Here is a 24,050-nt window from a genome sequence, read left to right as displayed (position 1 = left end):
GTTTCGTATCAGCCTAATAGTTATTCACATCAATTGATAATTGTTATCTGATAATTATTTTAAATTGAGGTATATTTGACATATCACATTATATTAGTTTCAGGTATATAAACATAATGATTCAGTATTCGTATGTATTGCAAAATGATCACCATAGTAAGTCTACTTAACATCTATCACCATACATAGTTACAAAATTATTTTTTCCTGTGATAAGAACTTTTAAGACCTCTCAACAACTTTTAAATATGTAATATGGTATTAATTATAGTCGTCATGCTGTACATTACATCCCCAGAACTTACTTAGAACTTGGAAATTTGTATCTTTTGACCTTCTTTGGCCTGATAATAATTTTATTAGAGTTAATGAAATAATACTTTTCCAGTGTTATCATTTCTTCTACACTTATTGTCACTCTGCTGTGAAGGAGAGCTTTTTTTTCTCAGTAGATAGGGTTGTTTGGTTACCTTAAGATACATCTACTGGGAAGGCAGGATATACGATTAGATCTTCTTTTCCATTACCAATTTTCAAAGTGAGGTTTTTTTGTTTTTTTTTTTAATAGCCACTTCATGTGGTTCAGAGGAATTTTTCTTTTCTTTTTTAATGTCATTACAGATTCAGTGTGTTTCAATCTACCACCATCGTTACTCTTGTAATGTTCACATTCTCACAGCTTTATCCAGTGGGAGTTCTTTCAAGCTTACTGCTGTGTCTGGCCCAACCTCATTAATTGTTGGAAGCATCCTTGCTCTCTGGCATTGCAAGATGTTCTCCCACTGTTTTTTTGTTTAGAAAATAAATCTTTTGCATTAAACACACACACACACTCTAGGAAGCATCAATAAAAAAGACATTGTGAAGAATTCATTATATCTTCACCAAGCCAATTATACTTGCCTTTCTTTTTGTAGCTGCATCCACCCATCCTAAGGCCTATTCCCAAAATTCTGAGTCCTTGTTCCTTTCCCCACTCTAACACACATAGAAACCACTATAATTTGAAGAGTTAGAGGCAGAGCATGTAAGTGCTTTTTTTTTTTTTTTTAAGTTTTTAATTCCAGTTAACATACAGTATTATGTTAGTTTCAGGTGTACAATGTAGTGATTCAGCATTTCCATACAACATCCAGTGCTCATCAGAAGTGTATTCCTTGATCTCCATTACCTATTTCACCCATCCTTCCACCACCTCCCCTATGATAACCATCTGTTTGTTCTGTATAATTAAGAGGCCGTTTCTTGATTTGTCTCTTTTTTTTTTCCCTTTGAGAGAGCATGTAAGTGCTTTTTGATTTTCTTTAGACTAGTCTGATTTCATTTGGATCCAGACTAATTGTACTGATTTAAAGAGTTGTTTTCATTGAATTCAGCTTAGTCAGCTGTGTATTCTGCATCCTCAGCAAAAAAAAAGAAAAAGAAAGAAAATTCAGTATGCTAAGAGCAAGTACCTTATACTTACTGGGTAATAATAGATGAAAAAGACCACATAGAAAGAACTTTAAATTATTAATCAAGTCTTAGAGATAAGACTGGGCTTTAAGTTCACAAAAGCACTTTTCCTGCCAGTGTTTTCCTTTATTTGGGGGCACAAACAGTTTAAAGAAACAAAAAAATTCTCCTTCAGAGGAGGTAAATAGGCCAGAAGGAGAATTGGCGGAGAGCGATGCAGCCTAAAAGAAAGCCTTCTGGTTGTTTTTAATGAAGGATGGGAGCCCTCTGTTGGCTTTTTAGGAAATTTTAAAATTCAGTTTAGATTTTTTTTTTTTAACATTTATTCATTTTTGAGACAGAGCACAAGCAGGAGAGGGGCAGAGAGAGAGGGAGACACAGAATCCGAAGCATGTTCCAGGCTCTGAGCTGTCAGCACAGAGCCCGACGCAGGGCTCAAACTCACGAACCGTGAGATCATGACCTGAGCTGAAGTCAGGGGCTCAACCGACTGAGCCACCCAGGAGCCCCTAAAATTCAGTTTAAAAGCTTCTTTGAGAGGCTTTAGCTTTATCCATCTTTGCATAAATAATTCCCCACAAAGGGCTTGAGGGAGGGGGTTGCAGCAAGTAAATAGAAAGTGTAAGATATATAGACCCCAAGTTTACTGAAGAAGTCTGACCTGATATACTTTTTGTCATACTGCACAGGTCTTTGGTTCCTGACCAAAGGAACTATAAAGTTAAGAAATGCAATTTTAGATGTTTGGTAATTATGTAGTATGGTAATCTAGGACTTCTTAAGTTGCAGAACCTGGTGCAGCAACCCATGCATCATTTCTTGTATATGTCCCTCAAATGGTACATCCATTATTCTACCTGTTGGTGTTTTGTTTTTGGTATTTCTTGAAAGTGAAAATCACTAGGTTGGATTTTCTTGCTGTTTTTTTCTTATGAACTTTTTTTTTTTTTTTTAGTGGATTATCAAACACTTTTACAGGAAAGGCAAATCATCACTGCCATGTGTCTGCATACGAAAAATCTTTTCCTATTAAGCCTGTCCCAAGTCCATCTTGGAGTGGTTCATGTCGCCGAAACCTCTTGAGCCCCAAGAAAACTCAGAGGCGACATGTTAGTACAGCAGAAGAGGTAAGGAAAACCTGCGACAAACGCTGCTAAAGGTTAGAATCTTTCCCTGTATTCTGCCGTTTGTTCCTCTGATTCAGACATTTACTAACCATCTGTTCACTTAGTCCTTTTTCTGCTTTTTGTTTCTTAATTTAGATTTTAGGAGGACTTCATTATTTTTCTTATCATTTTCTCTATTCCTGTTGGGCAGCAGACTTACTTTTCAGTATTTTCTAAATGAGTTCTCATATATCGAACTATCTCTGTTTTTTTTTTTTTTTGGGCCCTTCCTCAACTCTTGTTTCATATGGCAAAACTGTTAATCTTGCTGGATTTGATGAAATACCTGCCTTTATTTCTTTATTAGGACAATTTTCCCTTAGTGTAAGAAGAAAATCAAGAAGCCAGCTAAATAATTTACAACCCTTCATTGAGTAAGAAGATCTTTGAGATCATAGATGTTCCCCCCAAAAAAGATGTTTTGTTGACACTTTGGTTGTTATATGCATTCAGTAAGCCTAAAGGAGAAATTCAATTCTGTAAATATAATATAGCATATAACTTATGTGGTAGGAAATGTGCTTGTACCTGTTAAGTTAAATACTATGCATCTAGTCAGCTTTGGACTGCTTGCTATGAAGATACAAATAAATAACAATACCTTACATTTATATTGTATATAGAGTTTCCAGTATGCTTTCCACATGTATTACTATGTTGAGTCATTTTAATGCTGTGAAATAGGTAGAGATGATATGCACATTTTATATATTAGGAGAGTAAAGGTGAGAGGTCACACAGTAAATGGCCAGCCTACAACCCAGGTGTTTTGGAGTCTAGTCTGGTATGCATTGTATTAGACAACCCAGCGGTATGGCTCCAGCCCATTGGAGCTTACAGACTGGAGAGTCAAGAATATAGCACCATGTGCCAAATAACTAGATAATTTGTTAATGATGATTGTTTAAGTGGCAGAACTTGATTATTTGTGACACGGTTAGTAAAAATGCTGTGCATTTTTTTTTTGGTTTTAAGTTTGTATTGAATCTAAAATATTCAAGCGGAGGGTGGCAGAACTAGTAAGTCATATTTAGTAGGTAAAGGATAGATAAGAAACTGGCAGCAGTTGCCTTTGGTGATAAGAACTGAGCAATAGTAGAGATTGATTTTTCACTTTTGTACCATTGAATTTAGCACCATGTATGTATTAGTTATTACATACATAAATCATATTTTTTTAACTACTGGGGCTGTGCTTCTGCTGGATCCTAGGCAGCCTATGGGGTACAGAGAGACTTGTGGGGGAGGAGACAGCAGCATGGCAGCTGGATACTGGCCTCCCAACCCTCCCCTGCCCCAGGTGGCTGCTGCTGAGATCACTAGGATCCTTAAGACTATGTGCGTTCATTGTAATCCCACTAGCTAACCAGTCCTTTGGACCACTCAGCCCCTCCTCCTTTCACCTCTGCCTTCAGCCTGAGGACTTGGGCTAGGTGAGTAATTTTATCCTTCCAACCAACCCTCTAGGCCAATGTCCAGGGTGGGCCATTGGAGGACATGAAGGTGGAGTTTTTCTTCCTTCTACAGTGTCAAGAAGATGCCAAAGATTGAATTTATTCTGTGAAACGAGATGCAGAAAATTTTGCCTCATTTGTTTTTTAGGTCTATATTCTGATATGAAAATCAAGTCACTTGTAGTACAGGAATATGGGATTGCCCATATAATATGAGTAAGATAAAATATTGGACCAAATTTTATTAAACTATCAACAGATTAATTATTCAGATATTTAGTCTTGGATAGTACTAGATAATCTGGATTAAAATATAATTCTTTTTCTTCCCTTGGGAATAAAGAATTTACTGATGGGAGCTTACAAACTGAAGGAAAAATTATTTTCCATGGAAATGTTGGGATCTCCAAGGGAGATACAGTTTCTTATGTTAAGGAAGGAAAATTAGATATTAATCTTACTGCTGGATTTATTTATCACCTTCAGGAATATAAAGTCATTTATAAAATTAACATGATGTTAACCACTGCATTGTTCAGCCTTACAATAGAAGTTTAAAAAGAATACATAAAGAAGAATTTGGAAATATGTAAGTGATGGCTAGACCACCACTTGGCTGAAGGCTGATTCAGGGATATCATTAAAGAACGGTACTAATAGGGTAACCACTAGCCATATGCACTACTTAAATTAATTCAGATTAAATTATAATTTATATATGTAATATAAATAAATAAATGTATAAATATAAATTAAAATTTCCTTTCTCAGTCATACTAGCCACATTTCAAGTACTCATTAGCCACATATTGCTAGTGGCTACCATACTGGACAGTGTAGAGTATTTCCTTTTTAACTGAGAGTTCTGTTAACGTTGTTTAGAGGAAATGAATTTCTGTTTGGGAAAGAGAAAATACTAGGGACAATAAAAATGTAAAATGTTAAAAACACATGTAGTTTCTTTTCACTGATATGTTGCTTCCAGACATCCTTCTCTGCAACATACTGAGCAACATTTTAAGATGTCGGGCTTTCTTAATAGCACTGATGGTTTTATTCATAAGAAAACCCAAAACCTTTTACAATACTGGGGTTTTTTTAAGCTTTTTAAAAAATGTTTATTTATTTTTTGAGAGAGAGAAGGGAAGGGGTAGAGAGAGAGGGAGATTGAATCCCAAGCAGGCTCTGTGCTTTCAGATGTGGGGCTCAAACCCACAAATCCTGAGATCATGACCTGAGCTGAAATTAAGAGTTGGATGCTTAACCGACTGAGCCACCCAGGCGCCCCTACAATTTTGTTATAGCCAAGAATTTTGGACTTAAAAACAGAAGGTTGTTGAATTATGTACCTTTGATAGTTGAGGTTTATATAGTATAAAGCTTTTACTTTAAACAGAATCAAAATTGGAGTATTTATGAAGTTTTTTGAGTAATTTGTAACAATAAGTTATACCAGTTTCCTACAATTTATTTTGTGTTCTCTGTTAAATTTTTATAATCTTACAGACAGTTCAGGTTTATGATGGAGCCTCTTACAGATGCATTTAAGTACAAGAATCTGGCACATATTTTAAAAATAGAATCCAACACCTTAATTACCTTTATACTGTTTGAAACTTTCCTTGGTCCTTTATTAGGTTTAACACATAACATTATCCAGCTTCTTTTATTTTAACATGTTACCAATTAGTACTTCCTTTCATCCTAATTTAATAATTTGCTTACTCAGTAGAAATAGTTTAATAAGTAATATACAAAGAAGGATGTTTTCTTTTACTTTATTTGTAATACCAGATGCTCCAAAAAAAGAATTGTGTTTGAAGTTTCAAATGACTTACCTTTTTGGATTTTCTTTTGGAAAAGTCAAATATTACATACATGTTCTTTTGAGAGTTGCATGGACTATCTTTTCTTTGCCTGAAATGGTTCTAAATAGAAGATAAATTCTTGTGACCTCTAAATTAACATTTAGAGGCTTAAAGAGACCTTAGATAATTGTTTGGAATATAGAACATCTATTCCTGTTCATTTTATGTTGTCTAGTAACTGTGAGGTTGTTCAGGCTTAGAAGAAGCTTTTCTTTGAAGATACATGTACTGGGGAAAATGATTTGTGGGTGAGTTATGTGTGTTTAATAGACTTTTAAAAATCAGTTCTTACATTAAACTGAGGGTTACTGGAGGGGTTATAGGAGGAGGGATGGGCTAAATGGGTAAGGGGCATTAAGGAATCTACTCCTGAAATCATTGTTTCACTATATGCTAACTAATTTGGATGTAAATTTTAAAAAATAAAAAATAAAAAAAAAAAGAATGAAGACTAATTAAAAAAAAATCACTTCTTACATTGAATTAATCTAGGTGAGTCACTTAATGGCACTTTGTTTCTTAATGTTTTATTTATAAGGATAAAAACTTATTCCAAGAAACCATTTTGCTATGTGTTGGGAGGGAAGAGAGAAACATTTTTAATTTTATAGGGTTGAAGTCAGTTTATGAAGGTTGAAGGGTACCACAAACAAAGATCTTTTCTATTTCACTGTTCTCAGTGTGCTCTTGAAGTCTTCATGGGATGGGGATGTTTCTCTACACCTTGGTGTGCAAAGTAACCTCTTACACCAGTTTATCTGCTTTATTCTCCTTCCTATGATGTGATAATGCAGTCAAAGCTTTTTAAAATCTAGTTTAGTAAGGAGGTGGAAATGAACTAAAATGACTGGTTATTAAGAGTTATGGGTGCCTGGGTGGCTCAGTTGGTAGAGTGTCCAAGTTTGGCACATTGGGCTCTGCACTGACAGTACGTAGCCTGCTTGAGATTCTCTCTCTCCCTCTCCCTCTGTCTCTCTCTCTGCCCCTCCTCACATGCATGTGCTCTCTCTCTCTCAAAATAAATAAACTTTAAAAATAATTTAGGGCACCTGGGTGGCTCAGTCGGTTAAGCGTCCGACTTCAGCTCAGGTCATGATCTCGCCGTTTGTGAGTTTGAACCCCGCGTCAGGCTCTGGGCTGACAGCTCGGAGCCTGGAGCCTGCTTCGGATTCTGTGTCTCCTTCTCTCTCTGCCCCTCCCCCACTTGTGCTCTGTCTCTCTCTATCAAAAATAAATAAATGTAAAAATAATTTTTTTAAAAAAGTGTTAATTTCCATGACCCAGGTGGTATTATTCTTCTGATTTCCCTTCATGCCCTCCATTTTACCACTCCTGAAAACGTGTTAACCCCATTGTATTGTGGATTATGAATTCAGTTATTTGGTATAGTGGGAAAGTGGAGTCAAAATTTACATTGGGAGGTACTGAAAAATTTCAGTCATGAAAGTGCCACATAACACAGCTTTCCTGTGTATAGATCACTATGTAGTTGGTTGTCAGTCTCTTACAACCTAAATAATTGTAATGATGCTTCATTCTTCAGACTGTCTACTTAAAGAACCTTTATGATAGCAAATTTAGGCTTTAATAAAAAAAGACATTTATTTTAATTACAGTTTTTAAATTTATCTCTCAGATACTCATGGCCTCCCCAGTAGAATAGCTAAAAACTACAGATTTGGTAATTGATATTAATGTATACCTGTTAATGGTCTTTCTCTACATTATAATTTTTGTGCTGTCACTGAAGTGCCTGTCCAATACTGCAGACAATCTCTTCACAAACACTAGAAAAAGAGTATGTCATCATCTTAAATACAGTATTAATGTATAAAGGATAAAATAATGCAGTTTATTTTCTTCATATAGAAAATTGCAATTTGTTTTTCCTCCGGGTCTATTTTTCCACCAAATGCTCAACTAATTCTACTTATTTTCTTATTATCCATCTATTCAAATTTTCTCATTATTCATCTATTCAAATTTAAGGATAGCTCTTTTTCATAAGGAGTATTTATTTACTCATGCCTCATAGTTCAAGGTGAATCTTGTTAGAACAGTAACATTATAGTGACAATGTAATTGAAATTTACTATGTAGGAAACAGTGATCAAGAAGAGAAAACTTAGTGTGTTTGCCTTTGCATAGATAATTGCTTAATTCATTCTATTTTTAGCAAAATGCTTCTGCGCATATTGAAATGTCACAGTGCAGGATGCTGCTAGCCTTGCCACAAAGTATTATTTTTTGAAGATTGGTGGTTATATTAAACTGTGTATAAGATTTTTTTTAAGTACCAGAGTATATTATTTAGTGAATGCTTCCCATTGTTTCTCTGGATCAGTATAGAATAGATGCTTTAGTATAGTTACAAGTCCTTATGTAATCTGGTTCTCTGCTGAGTGACCTCATTTCTTACTGCTCTTCTGATTCACGCTGACCTTTTCCTTGAACACATCAGGCACATACCTGTTTCAGGGCATTTGTATTTGCTATTCCTCTACCTGGAATAGTCTTTTATAAATTTCTATGACTTACCTCTTCCCTTGATTTAGGTTTCTATTGAAATATCACCTTTTTAGAAGGGTCTTACCTGTTGCTGCTATTTCCCCTCCATCACTTTCTATTTCCTTGTCTTTATTTTTTCATTTTCATTTTCCATAATTTTTGATTAGTCTCGCTTGCTAGTCCCTTTAACTGTAATATAAGCTCCACAAGGACAGGAATATTACTTTATTCAGTGCAGTATCTCTAGTGAGTGGTGCTTAGTAGGTATTCAAGTCAATACACGAGTGAATGAATATTATGGAGTATGTGCTTTTCCCTAAACTTATTATTGGGGTTTAGGAAAAAAGAGTAAATATTTGAGATAAAAACCATCTTTGGAAAATACTTACAATGTTAAAATTGGACAGGATAGAAGACAGCAAGGTATCCCACTCTGATCTTGACTATTCTAGTTGCTTCCTTGTGACTTTTTTAGTAGATGTCAGGAATCATGGGGTTTCTTGGAATCCTAATTGAGAAGTCCTCAAATGTTTTGTTTCTGGGACTGTCTCAGTTGACTCAAAAGTGATTGCCTATTGGCCTTCTGGTTTCATATCCTATAGTTTCTCTGCACTATTATTTACATATATGTCCCATAATTTTCCAAAATATAATATCTGGTATTTATTTCATTTAATTCCTGTTATAATTTTCTAGATATCCCTAATGATAATTCTTAATTATCTTGAAGGACTCTGCCTTAACTTTGGCAGAGCTTCTGGGAGTCTAGATGCTGCTTTGAGAAAAAAGTTGCCTTATTGGATGTGTTTAAAATTTCTTCTTTTTTTTTTCTCTAGACAGTCCAAGAAGAAGAAAGAGAGATTTACAGACAGCTACTACAGATGGTTACAGGGAAACAGTTTTCTGTAGCCAAACCCACCACACATTTTCCTTTACACCTGTGAGTCACAGAAACATATATCAAATGAATTTAATTCTGTACTTTGTTATGTGATATTAAAACTGTACTCTCCTCTTGCTAGGTCCCGATGTCTTAGTTCTAATAAGAATACTTTGAAAGACCCACTGTTTAAAAATGGAAGTTCTTGTGCAGCTCAGATTATTGGCTCTGATACTTCATCATCTGGATCTGCCAGCATTTTAACTACCCAGGAACAAGTGTCCCACAGTGTGTATTCCTTATCGTCTTATGCCCCAGATGTTGTTGCATTTGGATCCAAAGATTCTGATCCTCTCCATCAACCCCAACATCATCACTCTCTTCTACATCAGCCAGACAACTTACCAGCTTCAAATACACAATCGGAAGGTAACAATGGTTTCGTATATTTTCAGTAATAATAACCACTTAACTGTTTATGGGATCTATGGGAATTGCAAGGTTGTAATGTGCATGTAATTTAATTAACATATAAGATATTTTAAATATATATAATTCAGTTAGCCGTACCACAAATAAACTAAACCTATAAATAATTTACTTTTTTCTTACATGGAGATGCAAATGATTTCATATAATATTTTACTTAAAAAGATTAACTTCCTGAGCAACGTCTAGAATCAGAGTATAATCATCCCAATTACTTCAATACTTTCTCTGTTTCTAGTACTTTGTGATGAACATTAAGTACTCTGAAGTTCTAAGTTTTGGAACATCAATTAAGTATTGAAGTAAAAGTTCTTAACTAGGTAATACTTGGTAGAAAACCTGCATACTAGGTTTATGCATTTTAGAATGGTCATCAGCAAATTTTGGAAACAAAAAGTTTTCTGTTTAACTTTTAGCTAACCAAAATATCCAGACACTTAGCATTCCAGTTAATTGAGGTTTTCTATGATAATTTTCTTTGTTTGCTTAGTTTCCCCTTTCTTTAGGTGTGTGTTATGTGTGTTTATGATAGTATGTATTTAGGTATATAACTTAAAACGAGTTTAAGGTTAAGTGATTAGACATTAGGGATTTTTTTTTTTTAATTTTTTTTTTTTTTTCAACGTTTATTTATTTTTGGGACAGAGAGAGACAAAGCATGAACGGGGGAGGGGCAGAGAGAGAGGGAGACACAGAATCGGAAACAGGCTCCAGGCTCTGAGCCATCAGCCCAGAGCCTGACGCGGGGCTCGAACTCACGGACTGCGAGATCGTGACCTGGTTGAAGTCGGACGCTTAACCGACTGCGCCACCCAGGCGCCCCTAGGGATTTTTTGATAGATCAGTCTCTAAGGCTCTTTCCTCCTTCCTTAGCTTTTTTTTTTGTTTTTTTTTTAAGATATTTCTCACTTTCTTAAAATTTTCACTTGGGGATTAAAATTGTTAGTGGCATCACTATATAGCTATACGTATTCATGAAAACCTTTATAAAATTTTGTGAGATGATTTACTGGGAACTACCATTAAAAAAAGCCTTTAACTCAAAAACATAGCATTGTATGACAAATGCTTAGCTACAACTAAACTGAAACGAATATGCTATAGTACATTGAATGTTTCATTACTTTCCTTGTACCATTTAATAAATATCCTAAATGAGGTGTCAGTCATTTAGAAGGACATGATTCCTGCCTTTATCAATAACACAAAATAAATGATAGAATTTGTACTTTTTTAGACCCTGATACTTCTGTAGCTTTTTCTCTTTCTGCCTCTGCCTCCCCCTTCCCTCTCCCCTCTTTCACCTTATTCAGTCTCATGGTAGTTCATGAACTAAAGACTTTTGAGAAGTTGTGGCTTATTCTTGTTCCCCAGGAACAGAAAGAAGCAGCATAGGAATCAAGTACAGCCCAGGAGTAGATGGTGAAGGGCATATATACTTGTATTTTTGGAGCGACTTCTTTCTTTGTGAGGCAGGCTCTTCCCTAAGCCCTATTTCTGGCTCAGTGAAAGTGGACCTGCCTCCTTTTGTCTTCCATCTTACCTTTGTCCTTGTGCTGCATTATTTTTATGAAAACAGAATACACTGAAGTATGGGAGCTTAAACTATAGACGCCTGGAGTGTATAACTGGGTAGAATTTTTTAAATAATAATATGCTGTTGTGTTTCTTTTTTTAGGATCAGACTCTGTGATTTTACTCAAAGTGAAAGATTCCCAGACTGCAACTCCCAGGTAAACTATGGAAAAAAAGACATTCTTGATATATTGTTTTCTTTTCCCTCTCTTTAATCACAATTTCTTCACTAAGAGCTGCATAACGTAAAAGTAAAACTGCCTCAATTCAGATTTCTCGCCTGTGTTATTTGAATTATTTCAATGACTTTTTAATTAGTCGTCTTCTTCCATCTTCCTTGTTGTGCTTCATTCCATCTTCCGCCATATTCTCTAATCAATTCTTTGCCTGTTCTTTTCCATCTTCCATTCTACATCCAGAGTGGTCTTTCTACAATGCATATCTGATCATTCATTAAACTCCCTTAGGAGTGGCTATCAGACATAAAATCATGCCCAAACTCCTTAGTATGGTATACAAAGCATTTCCTCCACATGCCTTACTTCCTATCACACATTCTTTCCTTTAACAAGTACGAATTGATAACCTACTGTGTGCTGTGTCCTAATATAGACATTGGGGATAACAGCAGTGACCAAAATGAAATCCCTGCACTCAAGGGGCTTACATTCTAGTTGTAAGGGGTGTAAGGAAAGAGGTGGGGGACAAATTATGAACAAATAAATGTGTATGTCTGATAGTGATAAATGCTGTGAAGAAAAATAAAGCAGGGCAATATATAGACTGGGGTTAGGGGGGCACTGTTTATTTGGGTGGTCATGGCAAGGCTGAGAAATGACATTTGAAGAGAGACATGATAGAGGTGAGAGAAGGAGCCATATGGGAAGATGGGAGTCTTTCATGTGTTAATTACACACACATTAGTAGTGTGTGATATGTGCTTTCTTACCTGCATAGTCATTGTTCCATCTGCCTTGTATGTAACCCTACCTCAACTTGTCTATCTAAAGAAGCAGGAGTCTCTTTCTTAGCTTTTAAGTCTCAATTCAAATGTAATTTTCTATGATACTTCTATATGGAACTTCTTGCTCTGTAATTCAGTAGGTTACTACTTAGATTGCAGTTTCTTTGCCATTAGCAGTTCAGTTGCTGGAATGAAAATAGTATCCATTTTCCATTGAGAAAATTAGGAATAATGATGTTTCTTTTTTTTTTTTTTTTTTTTTTAAATTTTTTTTTTTTTTTCAACGTTTATTTATTTTTGGGACAGAGAGAGACAGAGCATGAACGGGGGAGGGGCAGAGAGAGAGGCAGACACAGAATCGGAAACAGGCTCCAGGCTCCGAGCCATCAGCCCAGAGCCTGACGCGGGGCTCGAACTCACGGACCGCAAGATCGTGACCTGGCTGAAGTCGGACGCTTAACCGACTGCGCCACCCAGGCGCCCTGAATAATGATGTTTCTTTCTCATCTCAGTTTCTGTACTTCTTTGCAACTCTCCTGTGTGTCCTAAATTTTAGATATTTTAAAAAAATTCTGTTATAATTTCTCAAGGAGACTTTACAGTTTGGATTCCTTATTCTTTATGTGTGGTTTTATTTTATTTTGTTTTGTTTTTATTTTGAGTCAGACCTGGGTTATGATCTTGTCCAGGCATCACATAACTTTAGACAAGTTACTGTTCTGAACCTAGTTTCCTTATCAATAAAAATGCCAGTGTTAATACGTTACTGTTTATTGAATTGCTGTGAAGGTTAACATACAGAAAAATACTTAACAATGAAAGTGTTTCAGGGTGCCTCAGTTAGTTGAGTGTCCAGCTCTTGATTTCAGCCCAGGTCATGATCCCAGGGCTGTGATATTGTGCCCTGTATCCAGCTCCTCACTGATACGGAGCCTGCTTGAGATTCATATTCTCTCTCTCTCTCTCTCCCTCTCTCCCTCTCTCCCTCTCCCCTTCTCTCCCTCTCCCCCTCTCCTTCTCCCTCTCCCTCTCCCCCTCTCCCCCTCTCTCACCCCCACTGCCCCTCTCTCACCCCCACCCCCTTCCCTGCTTGCTCACTTGCTCTCTCAAATAAAATAAAAGTCGTTTAATGCGTAGTGCACAAAAGTAGGTATTCTTTATTGGGAAAAAGTCGATCTCATGTAGAGAATGCTTTTAATTCTTCAGTAGTTCTTTACTCTGTGTGCCTTTCCTTTATGGAGGATTTCTATTAGTGATGCCTGAAGAATGAGAGGGAGGGAGAAATGATCTGTTGGATAAGGCCGATTGAATAGTGCTGTTTATTGCAGTTGGAGCCTGCTTTCCCAAGTCTTGGCCAATTGGCTCTTTATTCTTAATCTCCCACCACTGCCTGTCCATTAAATTCTAGCAGTGAAGATCTGCCCTTATTTCCTAGAATATAGCATGCTGTTTCCTGTTTTTGTGCCATTGTACATGCTGATCCTAACCCCTGGAATTTCCTCTCTTTCCTTGTCCACTTGTTAATCTCGTTTTGCTTTTCAAAATCTGACTCAGGTGTTATTTTTTTCTCAAGACATTACTCTGACTTCTCCAGATAGTATTAGTCTTTTCCTCTGGTACTTTTATCCCTATATCTTATTTATTACTAATACTTTTGCATTTACCATCTAGTGTGGATCATAATGCCTGGCACATGATGGATACTTAGTAAATAAATCTTTGTTAAACAAATGAATTTCCTAGAAATCCTAAAAGGCTCTCTTGCATAGCCCAAGAACTCATCATCTTCATGTTGGTTTAAGGCTTTGGTTTATTGAAAGGTATGTTACAATAGTAGAAATCACAGTCTTTGGAATTGGACAGACACAGTTTCTAATCCTGACTCTTCCAAGACAGTTGATCCTTCTAAACTTCCCATTTCCTCTTCTATACACATGAGTAATAATTCCTTATTCTATATTATATTGAGGTTTAACTAAAAGAGAATTATCATGAGGCTTAACTAATATAAAGCAGCTAGAGCAAAATTTCACACAGAGTACTAAGTAGGTGCTCATAAGTAGTTGTAGTTATTTTTACTGTATGCTTCAATCATAATGAGAAATAATACATAATCTCTTTGAAAAGCAAGAAGATTTTGTTTTTTCCCCCTGCATTTTACTTTCCTAATCCATCAAATACCTATGTCTACTGAAGAGAAATACTTTTCCCTTACATTATTCACGTATTCAATAAACACTGAGTACTTGCTGTGTGCCAGGCACAATTCTTGGTGCAGAGGATACAGGAGTAAATAGAAAAGACAAAAATTCTTATCCTCATTAAGCTTATGTTCTAATAAAGGAAGCAGGCAAATTTCAATAGCAAGATCTACTACTATGAAATTCTGGGCAATTCCTGTCACTTTATGTTGTGCAGTCAATGTGTTTTCATGTTGATTTGTTTTTAATATCACATACTAAGCCCCTCACAGTGCTACCACTGATCTTTGTGGCTTTCTGTCTTGGTTGTTACATCAGTATCCACTGTGCCAAAGGCATAGGCCGCTTCTCCTATGTTTTCCCCTTATTAACCTCAGTGACAGTGGGGAGGCAGTAGAACAGCATATTCATTGCCAAACCCTAGCCTAAGGATGATTGGGAATACTAATTCTCAAAAGGTAGTCTGGGGAGCAAGGGATACCTTCTGAGTCCTTGTTCTTGCCTTCACTAAGACAGACTGTAGCAATTCAAGAACTGAAAGGGATTCTAACCTCCATGTTTTAGAAATTTGAAGCTAAGGACCATGGAAATGAAGTGACTTGTTCAAAGTCACACAGTGAATCCGGGTCCACTCCAGGAGATCCAGGTCTCTTAACTCCCAATTTCATGCTCTGTGCACTTCTTCTACTTGTATCTGAAAGTTTTTTTTGGAAAAGTGTTCACTCTTCTGTTTGTTTCTGTGAGAGATCACAGTTAGGGATTGGCGAGGAGATGAGGATGTGTGAGAAGAGCAAGAGGCTCTGGAAGAGGGAACATGCCTGTGACTATGCTAAGCATTATTCATTTGGGTTGTCAGCAAGAGCCTCGTGGAATAGAATTGGTTTCTCATCTTTGGAGTGGAGCTGTATCTTGCTAATTCTTCACTTTCGTTCATTGGCTAACTAACCATCTGATACAGACTATTCTGTCGGTGGGGATTTTCAGTATCCATTATGACTTGGTTGAATATATTTTGATTCAAGTAGACTGACAGGAAGAAGTCCAAGAACCCATAAGGTTTGACTAAATCATTAATAAATCTGTCAATCTAAACCATTTTGGAAGAGTAACGTTCTAGTTTAATATATTATCTTGACAAGTGATGTACTCTTTCACGTTGGGTTGGTCTCATAAGGAGCAAGGTGCAAGTAAGGACCTGTGTTACAGTTAATTTCTCTGCTGAACTTTGGGCCATCTTTTTAACTACTATGTATGTGAGTGACTCATAGCTGTATTCCTTTAGTTCCCAGTTGCAATTATTTTATGTAATTTATGACCTTCGCTTTATTGTATACATATAAAGCATTCTTTTAAATTATTTCAATGATTGATTTTCTTGGTGAAAATATTTGAATTTTCTTATGAGCCTCCTGTTCATTTGCCATTTTTTTTTCCCCACCATAGTCCTGCATTTTTCCAGGCAGAGCTGTGGATCAAAGAATTGTAAGTTATTGTTTTTGGTATCATTTTTCTTTCTCAATCTCTTCCTTCTCAGAAGAAGTCAATTAGCCAATCACCCTACCTATTTTTAGTCAGTAAAAATTCCCTATTTATATCTATTTATAAAACAGCTTTTAAGTTGTTGGGTTTTTAAAATTCTCTTGGGGTTGGGGCATTTCTATGCTCAGGTTTATTAAATATATAACAATTGCTGAAGCTAAATTGAATTGGAAAACTATTTTGATATTAAGTATTACATAGAAAGGAAAATAAGTGCCCTTATTTTTACATTGGTAGAACTAATTTATTGAATAATTCACATTTCTGGAGTTTGCAAAATCACTAAAAGTTTTTAGTTTCCAGTTTTAATAACTCTAAGGTATTCAGATCCCTGGACTTGTTCACTGTTTTTAGAGAAAAAAATCCATATTTTTTCTTTTGGATCATAAGTACAGTATTTGAATTAAAACCTTGATAGTATCTTGTATTATTTGCTCCTTTGGGATTCAATCACATTTTTGGATTTCTAGAATGAAGCTTCAGTCTCTCCATAGTCTTAGAGATTATGTTAATCTCTAAATTTTAATGTTAAAAAAAAGTACTACACATTTACACATAGCCACAAATATCACCTGTTCACATTTAGCAACAAACTAATAATTTCATCATTTGATTAAAAATAGTTGATAATTTCAATAACACCATGTGGTTTCACTCTGTCTTAAATAGCGATAAGGTTAGTGTAGGCACTTTAGACTTTCTATATGGAGGTTTTATGTTTAGTGCTCATTGTTCATCAATAACATGCATGATGCTAAGACAGTGGTCTGCATTTGTGTCACATTCCTTTTCATTTCCTAGAACTAGTGTTTATGATTCTCGAGCACGGGAGAGATTGCGCCAGATTGAAGAGCAGAAAGCACTAGCATTGCAGCTTCAAAACCAGGTAAAAAACAAAATTGGGGATAAGATTGTAAATAAATAGCACATCCAAGTTGCAACTAATTTGGAAGATTACCTGGATTTGGGATCAAAGTTGTAATGGCGAGCTGCTATGATAGCATAGCACTTATATTGTGTGATTTAGTCTATGTGCTTGGTCTCTCCAGATGGTTCTACTCAGTGTATGTAGACAAATAGTAGTTTTCTTTATCCCACTTATTCTAAAGTTCTGTTTTGCAGAGACTGCAGGAACAGGAACATTCAGTACATGATTCAGTAGAACTGCATCTTCGTGTACCTCTTGAAAAGGAGATCCCTGTAACGATCACCCAAGAAACAGAAAAGAAAGGTCATAAATTAACTGATAGTGAAGATGAATTTCCTGAAATCACAGAGGTAAATTATGTACTATGGATTCCTGTGCTAACAAGTGTGTTTAGAAAAGATACTTAGAATGAATTTCAAACACAGAAATAATAGAATACCTGGCATTTAAAGTATCCATTGTATTGCATACTCCCGCTTTCATTTGTATTACTAATCTTGGCTTTATTTTTAAAGGATTACTGAAAATTGAAGAAAGAATTGTGAGTGGTTTTTCATGACTTCAGTGAAAAAACATTTAATAAATTTGTGTTTTATGTACATTTTTACTTTTAATGTATATGTACGGGTAGTTTGACATCAGATAGTAAGTTGAGGCTTACTATTTTTTTAAGTAATAAAAAATCAGTTAAATATATTAAAGTCTGTACATGTTTTTAATATTTATTTTTGAGAGTGCATGTGTGCATGCACAAGCTTGGGAGGGTCAGAGATAGATGGGGACAGAGGATCTGAAGTGGGCTTTGTGCTGACAGCAGAGAACCCAATGCAAGACTCAGACTCACAAACTGTGAGATCATGACTAAGGCTGGGTTGAATGCTTAACTGACTGAGCCACCCAGGCACCCCAGAGTCTTTGTACATTTTAAGATAATCTGTTCCTTGACTCATTCTTCTGTTTGAAAAACTATCATATAGTTAGTAAGTATAACACATGTATTATAGTGTGCTGGATTCCATAATTTACATTTTAAAAACCCAAATTTGTCTAGAAAAATGTCTGAAACACACTACCTGTATCCCCTGCTACCTTTTGGGAAAGAGTCTATTTGTTAAGAAATTGTGTGGGCCAAAGATATGAAGTATAATTAGGTCTTCTTGTAGACTTAGAAAATTTGATAGCAGAAGGTTATTTCAGACTTTAGGAATAAAAGGAAGAAAGGTCTGAAATGTTGTGCTGCAATGAGAAGGGGGGACAGGACAGAATGAAAGGAGATAACCCAGGAGATTACTGGAAAGAATAAAAACCAAAATGTTAGAAGTGAACAGTTGATTACTGATATAGTCTGGGGGTTATATGGGGTTTGGTGAGAAATCTAGTGTGTCTGTAGCCATGTACACTTCATCTCTGGTACCTCTTGGTTCCCTAGGAAATGGAGAAGGAAATAAAAAATGTATTTCGTAATGGGAACCAAGATGAAGTTCTGAGTGAAGCATTCCGCTTGACCATTACACGCAAAGATATTCAAACTCTGAACCATCTGAACTGGCTCAATGATGAGGTAATCTCGCACCTGTTTTTATATTAAAATAGTAAGCATTAAGTGGAAACTAAGTCAAGGTGTTACCTCACTGTTTCTTGAAATGTGGTCCTCAGATGACCTGTGTAGAATCAGCTCTCTTAGGGTTTCTCCATTCTCCTGAATAAGTATGAGACAGTGTGGTGGAGATACTCATTTTAAGCAAATACCCCAGTTTATTTTTTATGTACCTTCAAGTCTGAGAACTGCTGATTTCCCATTTTATGTATAGACAGTTTAGACACTGAGGGAGAGGACATTCATTCTCACTCTCTTTAAGGCACCTACCCAGCAGTTCATCTATTGAACAAATGTTTAATAGTGGACTGTGTTGTAGCATGAAGGAGTTCTTTGGGATTTCCATTAGGGATTCCATTTCTACTTCCTTTTTTATCTCTACTTGTTCTAGATCACTTAGGATATGAGAGATAAGCTTTCTCAAGTAGCCTACATTTATAAGTAGCCTACATTTATTACATATATGATATATATATTTTGGAAGTGCTTATTTTCGAGAGCGAGAGTGCACATGTGTGTGCAAGTGGGAGAGGGGCAGAAGGAGAGGTACACAGAGGAACTGAAGCAGGCTCTGTACTGACAAAAGAGAGCCCAGTGCCAGGCTCAAACTCACAAACCGTGAGATCATGACCTGAGCCAAAGTTGGATGCTTAACCGACTGAGCCACCCAGACACCCCCGTGATATTTTTTAAACTGACATTGAAAAAGCTGTATTATTAAATATTTGATGTACTGGGTTGAAAGAAAGGAAAGAAAGCTATGGCTCTCAGCTTCTGCTAATAATTTTAAGTAGATTAATTATACTACAGTCTTTAAACAATCTTAAACTTGTAGGAGCCTATTTTATTTCAGAGTGATATTTTCGTGGCAAAAGAAGAGAACTGGGTTGGGTTTTTTCCCTGAGTAACTTCTTCCTTTCTTAGGCCCAGAAGAAACATCCTTGCCTGATATATTGAGTATACTCAAAACTTCACAGCTGTGGGAGATTTTTAGAAACTCAGTATAGTATGCACTAGCTATTCTAGATACCTAAAGTTTTGTCTTGCATGCTTACAGTCTTCCAAATAATAATATTGGCTAACATCTTTTGAGCATTTACCTCATGCTAGGCACTATTATTGTAAGTGTTTTATGTGTTCTATTCATATAACAGTCGCCACAAACCTTGGAGAGGTATATACTGTAGTTTAACTGTCTCTGTTTTATAGATGAAGAAACAAAGCCTGGAAAGATTAAGAAACTTCTAAAGTTATATGGCTAATAAGTAGCAGAGCCAGGATTTAGACCCAAGCGTTGGGTCTTATCTGTTATACTATACTGCCTCAGAATGTTAAATTGGATCCTGTCTTAGGATTAGATGTATTGAATGTGAGAGCCATATGCCATGCCCAGCATGTTGATTTTCTTTAGGGCCAGCTGGACTAGCCCCATTCTTTTTGCCAAAGGTCAGTTTCTAAAATACAAATTTCAGAAGTTCATCACTCCCTGAATAAATCTTTGAACAAAAATGTTAAGGAATATATGGTTTGACATTGTCTTGCTTTAGGGGAAACCACCCTTGCTCAGAATAGTGATAACTAGAACATTGGATCAAATAACAGAAAGAAAAAAAAAGAGTTCACCAAATCAAAGGGCAAAATAGAAATCAAAGACAGTCAAAAGTATCCACCAATTAAATGTTTTTGATTTTAAGACATTAATCTGTGGTTTCTTGCCATTTTTTGCCTACTACTGCTAAATGGGAAGAGGTCAGTTATTCTATTTGGCTTGTAGCTCATTTGTTGTAAATTACGCAAAACCTCCTAGAGGGCAGCAATGAGTAGGATATGAGCTGAGTCCTTGCTATTTACTGTGGCAGTTACCTCAGTGAGATACCTTACAGAGGCAGCATTCATCAGGACATATTTTCCATTCCCTCGGCCCATCAAAGGTTTGGTTTCTAGCAAGCAAAGTTAATGGAAATTACATTATGTAGGAGAGTCGAGGAGAAGGAGAGATTCCTTGTCTACTTTATCTCTACTACACCTACCCATAACTTGTGTAGGGAGTGCTTGCTAGAATTATGTTAACCTTGAAAGCAGGTACCAGTTCACATGTCTGTGATGATGATAACTATTTTGAAGTGCACCATTGTCAAAGTACTGTATTTTTCAGGCTTTTAAGGTTACTGTTCTTGAGAAGTTAACATTCTGATGAGGAAATAGTAGATACCCTTAAGTATTCATGTTCATTTAAAAATAAGTTATTCGTTTCTCAGTTGTGAATTCTCAGTTTTCTTTTGCAAGTAATTTGTCCTCTCTTCAATCCTGTTCTTCCCTCAAATATATATTTTCATTATAACCATTTCTCTTCTTTCTGTATTTCCTATCACTTTTATAGGCTGCTTTAAATATTTCTCCAAAATAAGGTAACTGATATAATATTCTTACCATTTTATAGACAAGGAATATAAGATCCTAGAAGTAAAAGGGATCAGATTTAGTTTAATAAGGAAAATAAAACCTAGAAGTCCTGTATTTAGAATATGTACAGAAAGCCATTAGGCTACCCTTTCTCTGATCTCTTTACTAAAAGAAGAGTTGGCTACATTACCTGTTCATAAAATAGGTAACTGGCTGCCTTTGTAAAGAATACAAAAGGAGGCTGGAAGGCTGATAACACCAGGGACATTATAGATGGGGATTTCTATACTGGGTCTGGCAATTAGTTTTGAATAGAAATATCTAAAGAAAGGAGGTCAGGGTTAAGAAGAGGTGGAATTAGTTGCAAAACTAGATTAAAAATCACAATCAAGAAACAAAGGAAATGTTTTAAAAATATTTGTTTACTTTTAATATAATTTATTGTCAAGTTGACTAAATAGTATATACAGTATGCTCTTGGTTTTGGGGGTAGATTCCCGTGATTCATCGCTTACATACAACACCCAGTACTCATACCAACAAGTGGCCTCCTCAGTGCCCATCACCCATTTTCCCCTCTCCCCTGTCCCCACCCCCAATCAAGCTTCTGTTTGTTCTCTGTATTTGTCTCTTACGGTTTGCCTCCCTCCCTCTCTGTTTGTAACTATTTTTTTCTCCTTCCCCCATGGTCTTCTGTTAAGTTTCTCAAGTTCCACATATGAGTGAAAACATATGATATCTTTATTTTAGAGAGATTGAGAAAGAGAGAGAGAGCGTGAAGAGGGCTGGGGCAGATAGAGAGGGAGACATCAAATCCGAAGTAGGCTCTGGGCTCCACACTGTCAGCACAGACCCCAGTGTGGGGCTCAGACTCAAGAACCATGAGATCATGACCTGAGCCAAAGTCAAATGCTTAACTGACTGAGCCACCCAGGTGCCCCAGAAAGGAAATATTTTTAAATGGATGCCAGCACTAGAAATTATTTGTTGATTCCTGGCGATTGATTTAGGTAACTTCTGTGATTCAGTGGCTTGATGTTTGTGCTTTATAGCCTGATGATTCTACTTCTTAGAGGGCTTAAGCATTGTTTTATAAGTCTTCAGATAAATTTAGAAATACATGGAAATTATGTAGGCATACAAATAAATGGATCTGACTTCTGTTTCTGGTCATGATAAAATAAAATGGATGACGTTTGCCCTTTCAGTTTAGCTAGAAAACTGAACAAAACATGAGACAACAATTTTCAGATGGTGGACAACAAGATCCCTGAGAGAAGGAAAATGAAAGGGATGAGCTGATGATTTCCCCACCTCACTAGGGTGGTATGTTGAGGGTAGAGAGCTGGAAGAACCTGGAAGTATCTAACAGTCTTGCCAAGTGGAGGAGACAATTCAGACATCAGGGAGGTGAAAGTCGCTAAGGTTTGTGAGGTACAATACTGAAGGGAGGGTGGCTGCACAAAGAGAAAGTCCCAGAGACATGCAGAGGCCCCACTTAAATCTTTGACTGAGCATTGATCTGTACGTATATAGAAAGAAAATACCAGAGGCTAGGGAAAGAACACCAGAAAAAAGGAATCGGAACAAACCTCAAAGCTAACACAGGTGCTTAGAGTAGTTCGTATTCCAACCAGTTAGAGTGGAAAGGTCATGAGGCATTGAATAGAGCCTCAAAAGGATATTACCTCAGGAGTTGGGCCAAACTGGCCCTAGAATAGAGGCTACTCTGGACCTATGGTAGCAAAGTTTAATTTAAGCCTTGAAAACTTGAAAATGAGTTGAATGACTTACCTGTATCACAGAACAAAAGCCCAACAATATTTAAAGAAATACAAACATATTCTGGTAACAACAAAACCTAGTGACATGAAATCACAATATCCAGCATCCAATCAGATGTTACCAGGCATATAAGGTAGAAGGAAGCTACCTTTTTCAGATACTGAAGGAAAAGGGTGCTTGGGTGGCCCAGTCAGTTAAACGTCTGACTCTTGATTTCTGCTCAGGTCATGACCTCATAGTTTGTGGGTTTGAGCCCCACATTGGGGCTCTGCACTGTCAGTGCTTGGGATTCTCTCTCTCTCTCTGCCCCGCCCCCATCTGAAAAAATAAACTTAAAAAATTTTTAAGAAAAAGGTACTGAAGGGAAAAGAAAACTTGTCAACTTACATTCCATACCCAGCAAATACATCTTTCAAAAAACAAGGGTGTACTTTTTACAGACAAACAAATGCCGAGAAAATGCATCACTAACAGACCTGTCTTATAAGAAATATTAAAGGCTATTCTTCAGGCAAAAGGAAACTATGAGGTAGAAATTTGAATCTATACAAAGGAATGAAGAGCAGTGAAAATGTCCTCATTTTTTAATACCTCTGTAAGACAATTGACTAGTGAAAGTGGAAATAAAACAATGTATTGTGGGATTTGGAATATAAGATATGACAGTCATAACACAAAAGAGGGGGGAAGTGAAAGTACATACTAGCATAAGATTTGTACACAGTATGTGAAGTGGTATAGTGTTATGTGAAGATAGATTGTCATAAGTTAAAGACCTATATTAAAAATCCTAGAGCAACCACTGAAAAACAAAAATAAAAAACAAAGAGGTATAAGTATAAGCAAATAATGAAGATAAAATGGAATAAAAATACGCAATCCAATGGAAGCCAGGAAAAGAAGAAAAAAGATATGAAGAACAGACCCAGCAATATCAATAATCACATTAAATGTAAATGGTCTAAGCCAGCACACCCAATAGAAATATAATGTGAGCCACATATGTAATTAAACATTTTTTTTAATGTTTATTTTTGAGAGAGAGAGAACGAGCAGGGGAGGGGCAGAGAGAGGGAAACACAGAGTTTGAAGCAGCCTTCAGGCTCTGAGCTGTCAGCACAGAGCCCGACACGGGGCTCAAACTCGTGAACCATGAGATCATGACCTGAGCTGAAGTCAGGTGCTTAACCGACTGCGCTATCTAGGTGCCCCTTAAATTTTCCAGTAGTCACATTGAA

At 36.4% G+C, this 24,050-nt stretch overlaps 1 protein-coding gene across 5 annotated transcripts in view; it reads left to right on the top strand.

The window, feature by feature from the left end:
- SENP1 (SUMO specific peptidase 1) overlaps window positions 1–24,050 on the top strand; it is a 51,558-nt gene that overhangs the window by 14,907 nt on the left and 12,601 nt on the right. For all 5 annotated transcript variants that reach the window (XM_047065415.1, XM_047065414.1, XM_047065413.1 and 2 more), the window contains 8 exons: window positions 2,411–2,582; window positions 9,288–9,391; window positions 9,474–9,760; window positions 11,499–11,553; window positions 16,004–16,042; window positions 16,901–16,985; window positions 17,222–17,377; window positions 18,457–18,588. In XM_047065415.1, the coding sequence (XP_046921371.1) occupies window positions 2,411–2,582; window positions 9,288–9,391; window positions 9,474–9,760; window positions 11,499–11,553; window positions 16,004–16,042; window positions 16,901–16,985; window positions 17,222–17,377; window positions 18,457–18,588 (1,030 nt within the window). The remainder of the gene's footprint in view (window positions 1–2,410; window positions 2,583–9,287; window positions 9,392–9,473; window positions 9,761–11,498; window positions 11,554–16,003; window positions 16,043–16,900; window positions 16,986–17,221; window positions 17,378–18,456; window positions 18,589–24,050) is intronic.

This window comes from Lynx rufus, unplaced genomic scaffold (genome assembly GCF_022079265.1).
Source record: "Lynx rufus isolate CCGP_SWC_20201006 ecotype Redwood Valley unplaced genomic scaffold, mLynRuf1.p SCAF_7, whole genome shotgun sequence".
NCBI lineage: Eukaryota > Metazoa > Chordata > Mammalia > Carnivora > Felidae > Lynx > Lynx rufus.
The sequence above is the reverse complement of the archived record's forward strand: the minus strand, read 5'-3'. Positions and strand labels throughout refer to the sequence as shown.